Raw genomic sequence first — 4,629 nt, forward strand, 5'->3', positions numbered from 1 at the left:
AGGACTGCTATATCAATCTTAGCATTTTTATCATGATTCCTACTTTAGCACATCGTTGACATCGAATGCTTGTTGTTTATTGTCTTTATTGGCAAGTTTTTATTGTTACCGTTTTTACATTACCTATATTGCCCAACGTATTCTTCCCTGCTCTGTTTTTAGACAGGAATATAAGGAATGACTATTCCTTGTACAAAAGAGGTAAAAAAAAGTTTAGCAAGAAAGTCCAAAACCCATGGTTCTCAACCTCTTTTTGCCTTTATTTTAAAAGATATTTGTCACATTCAGGGATAGAATAGTGCCATGCTTATTTTAACTTTCTTCATATTTATTTTCACTTCAAACCTAAGATCCAGAAATTTAAAACTGGAAGTAATCTTAGAGCTTATCTAGGCCAATGCCTTCCTTCTGAAATGAGGAAACCACTAGTGTAGTAAAAATAATACCCCAAATCCAGAAGATAACAAAGAACAGAACTGGAACACAAATGCAGACTCTGGCTCTGATGTTTCTTGTAATTATATCTCATTGATTCAAGGTGCTAAGCTTCCTCCTATCTTTTCTTCAGCCACCATTAATCTTTCCTAGGGGAGTGTCACTTACTCTTACCTTCTAGAGTGGCATGTCTCACCCCAATCCTGTTGGAAAGAATGAAGATTTGGGGTATACCATAAAAATGAATTCGACTCAACTCCCTGGTAGAGAGGGGATACCATTTACCCACTTCCTCACAATAACGCCGTTTTACACACAGATGAGGAGACTGAGGCTAAAAAAATGTTAAATGACTTTTCCAAGGTCATACAGCTAGTAAGTGTTCAAGGGTACCCGGTTTGTCCACCATGACACATAACTCGGGTAGTAATAAGTGTTGCCCATTTTACAGATGGGAAGAAGTCACATCCATTCAGGGCACACCTTACTAACAATAAGGAATATTTTTCTGGGAGTCAAATGTAGGACATTCTAACTCTGATTTACCCAATGATAATACTCTGCACGGTCTTTCCCCAAGCCCATAAATAATGAGGGGCTGTTCTATCCATTTTCATCCCAAATAGAATCTAAAGGAGCCAGTTTCAGCTTCTTCACTCAGAGTTCCACAGGGTAAGAAGCCTCCTGATCCTGGTTTGCGCATTGTCCAGGAATTACGCACATTGTCCCTGGCATAAATCGGCCCCGCCCCTTCCTGGGATTTGAACCGTAATCATCTAAAAAGAAGGAGCACCAGTAACTTTAAGGTCCTGGAGTGGATGGGAAAACGCCAGGCTCCCCTTCCAGCACATCCCACTCTCCCCTTCCCCTTGTGTATGGCCAACACTGACCGTCCCCCTGTACCTGGTTTCACCAGCTTTAGTCATGGTACAAAAGTTGGATTTTATTATAAAGTACTATATACAATGTCATTGTGCCAAAACTCGGAGGGATAAGAACACTGCCAATAGTCCCCTAAACTCCATCGAGGGTACAGTCTTCCCATTTTTCCCCCCAAGCACTGAAAGCCGACTGCAAAGCCTTCTCCGTCTTCCGCTCCACGTTTGTGGAAAGACGGTCAGAAAGATTTTTTCTTTAACACGAAGACAGCGATGAACATCATTACTTCAGTGCAAGCTGGGAGGACACTGTGAGAGGGAGGAGGCTTGATCAAGGACTTCCTTGTGACAAAGATAGCCCACTCCCAGTACCCACACCCTGCTCAGGATCAGCCCTCGGGGGCAGCCTCTCCGAAGTCTAGGGCAGCTGCCCCTACCAGCCGCACCTGCAGAAAGCGAAGATGCACCAGTAGGTGGAGCACTCCCAACTCTCGAAGATGAAGAAGGCCAAAGACACCGCTGCGCAACAGTGCACCCCGATAGCTTCGGCGGAGTCAGGGAAACGAAACACTGGAACTACATTTCCCAGCAGGCTTGGGAGAGGTGGGCGGTACCCAGGCAGGACCTAGGCCTTGGGCCGGGGAGGGAAGGGAAGCTGCGTTTACTCTGCCAGCAAATTAAGTCAGGTTAGGGAGCAGAGAAGTTCAATTCTCTTTCCTTCCTCCTCCCCGACCCCTCTTTATGTCACCGCCATGTTAGAAGGGGCTCCATCTTGTGCCAAGGTCAATTTAAACTTCAGATACCCCTCTCCCCCCACCCACCCAGGCCCAGCACCCTTCAATCCACGGAGTCACTGGCCACTGGCCACCAGGGGAAAGAGTAGGCCAAAAGGATACAGAAGAGACTCTGGGTGCTGTTGAACATGGACACGCCTGAAAAGAAACCTGCTAGTTCTACCAGGAAAAGGCCCAGTGTAATGGAGAGAGCAGTGACCAGCCTATGTAGGGATAGAGGGGTCCTGGAGTCTACCCTTCCCAACCAGGGGCCCACTCCCTCCTCCAGGCTCTTTTTCCAAGATGGTTTGACTCTCCCACCCCACCCTAAAGTGGGGGACGGGGAGGCCTCCCACATTCGCCCACCCAACCCTTGATTGGCTCACTTAGAGTCCTCCTTCTCATACTCCTCGGACGTGAAATGGGGAGGCAGACTGGCCTGGATGTTGTTGTCCTAGGGAAGAGGAGTGGAGAAGAGCAGGAATAAAACAGGGTTTTTAAGCCAGGGTAGAAGAGTAATGATAGTTACAGGGCAGCCAGGGTCTGTCCCTTCCCCTCCCTCCCATTCAGCCACGGAGTGTTGAAGCTAGAGAGGGGGCCTTGAGAGATCACCAGTTTATTAAACAAGCCAACATCTTCCTTTTGCTGGAGGTCCACGGACCAGGAATCCTTAAAGTCACACAACGGAAATACGAAACCCTAAAGCCAGATTTCCTAGATAGGAGCGGTTCGGGATGCACCAAGCTCTGCCTCTGACAGACGGCCCTTCCGGATTGCGGTTGGGGAGAGCAGAAAAAGTAACTCGTTAAAGGGGTGGGGGGAGGGTGGCACCTTTCTGTAGAGAAGTGGCTAAGGGTCGCAAGCTCAAGCGCAAGAGAAGCTACGGGTTGGGACGTAAAGGAAGAGCAGGCGCAGATGCAGGCCCGGGGAGAGCGGTAGCTCAGGCCGATCATTGGCGCGCGCGACGTCTGCCACCCGCTGAAACCCTGGGCCTGGGAAAGGGGGCGGGGTGACCCCGAGAAAGTGAAGGGAGTTATTTTACCCGCGTCCAGAAGATGGTGATGACGATTACCAGATGAGCTAGCAACGTTAGAAAACGAGAGGGCACCAGCCCAGAGATCCGCCCCATCCTTTCCGAGAACCTGGGTCGGACTCTATAGATCGACAATTCTTTCCGCACTTCTCGGCAGCCTCCCGGTTGCCCAGGGCAACTACGGAATTTTTTTTTTCTTTTTCTTCATTACGGTTGGCTAAACTACCCAGGAAATCTCGCGAGAAGTAGCAATACTCTGCTAGATAGTCAATTTAAAGGGGCCATCCCATAGTCTGTGGGAAACGCCATCCTTAGCTCAGGATCCGTACCTAACTTGCAGGGTTGGGGAACCTGCGGCCTCGAGGTCACGTGTGTCCTTCTAGGGTCTTGGGTGAGGCCTTTCGACTGAGTCCAAGTTTTACAGAACAAATCCTTTTATTAAGGGGATTTGTTCTGTGAAGTTTGGATTCAGTCAAAGGGCCCAACTTGAGGACCAACCTGGAGGCCACAGGTTCCCCACCCCTGATCTAGCTGAAGCTCCAGTCCCTGAGGTTCCTCACCTTTTCGGTCCTTCAGGTAGTCTGGGTCCGCTAGCATCACTCCATCTGTAAAGGAGACCCACAGTGTAACCTCAGACCCTGCCTGGTCCCTCCCTGGTAGATTCTCCCACGGAAACAAGTATGCATGACCTTTCCCCCCACCCCCATTGTCCTTTTAGAATTTATCCTGGTCTCTATAAATGACTGCAGCTCAATGGCTCCCCCCTCCATAGACCCTTCCCTTGGCGGGGCTGAATCCTTTTCGAGTACATCTACCCACGTTCCTTCTCCCGATCCTTCTCTCTTTACACCCTGGTCAACATGTCCTTGTTACTGTCACCTTCCTACTAAGTTCCCAAAGGACTAGGAACTGCCTTATCTACACACACCCCCAACTCCTAGTACCGAGTCTAGTTCATGGGTTTGTTTAATAACTGCCGAATGAATGAATATTAAGTTTTCACCAAGTACCTGACACAGTTAAGGGCTGGGAATGCAAAAGCAAAAGACGACTCCCCGCCTTTAAGGAATTTGCATTCTAATAGGTGACATTACGTAATGAATGAATGAATGAATGAAAACGCCCTAAGTACTTAACCTTGCTAAAAGTGCTAAACGCTAGCTGTGCAAATGCAAAAAATGAAAACAGTCCCAGATCTTACATACAGGAACTTATATTCTTTTTAAGATTGCTTTTTCATTTTTCAAAAACAGCCTTTGTTTTTTTGTTGTTGTTTTTTATTGTTTTTGTTGTTGTTTAATTAACCTGTCCTTCCTGCTGTTCTCTCCCCTGGGACAACTTAAAAAAAACATACAATGGAACCAAAAAAACCAAATTGTTCAATATATATCTACATAGTCTGGCAAAACAAATTTCCCTCATTAGTCATGTCTTTAAATGTATGTCTTTTTAGCAAAATTGGCCAAATGGAAAAGGAAGTCCAAAAGATTACTGAAGAAAATACTTCCTT

General features: G+C 47.1%; 1 protein-coding gene across 2 annotated transcripts; it reads right to left on the minus strand.

The window, feature by feature from the left end:
• Positions 1-1,357: 1,357 nt before the first annotated feature.
• TMEM107 (transmembrane protein 107) lies at positions 1,358-3,292 on the minus strand. Of its 2 annotated transcripts, none has more exons than XM_027857126.1 (5): positions 3,129-3,292; positions 2,473-2,540; positions 2,210-2,310; positions 1,760-1,856; positions 1,358-1,622 (listed from the first exon to the last, which is right to left on the minus strand). In XM_027857126.1, exons 1-5 carry the CDS (start codon positions 3,213-3,215, stop codon positions 1,553-1,555), a joined length of 423 nt encoding a protein of 140 aa, XP_027712927.1. In that variant the 5' UTR covers positions 3,216-3,292; the 3' UTR covers positions 1,358-1,552. The 2 variants fall into 2 exon arrangements, with proteins under 2 accessions (XP_027712927.1, XP_027712928.1); XM_027857127.1 differs by lacking the exon at positions 3,129-3,292 and adding an exon at positions 2,918-3,116 and having other exon boundaries at positions 2,210-2,245.
• Positions 3,293-4,629: the final 1,337 nt, after the last annotated feature.

Source organism: Vombatus ursinus, unplaced genomic scaffold (genome assembly GCF_900497805.2).
Source record: "Vombatus ursinus unplaced genomic scaffold, bare-nosed wombat genome assembly UNPS02011916.1, whole genome shotgun sequence".
Taxonomy (NCBI): domain Eukaryota; kingdom Metazoa; phylum Chordata; class Mammalia; order Diprotodontia; family Vombatidae; genus Vombatus; species Vombatus ursinus.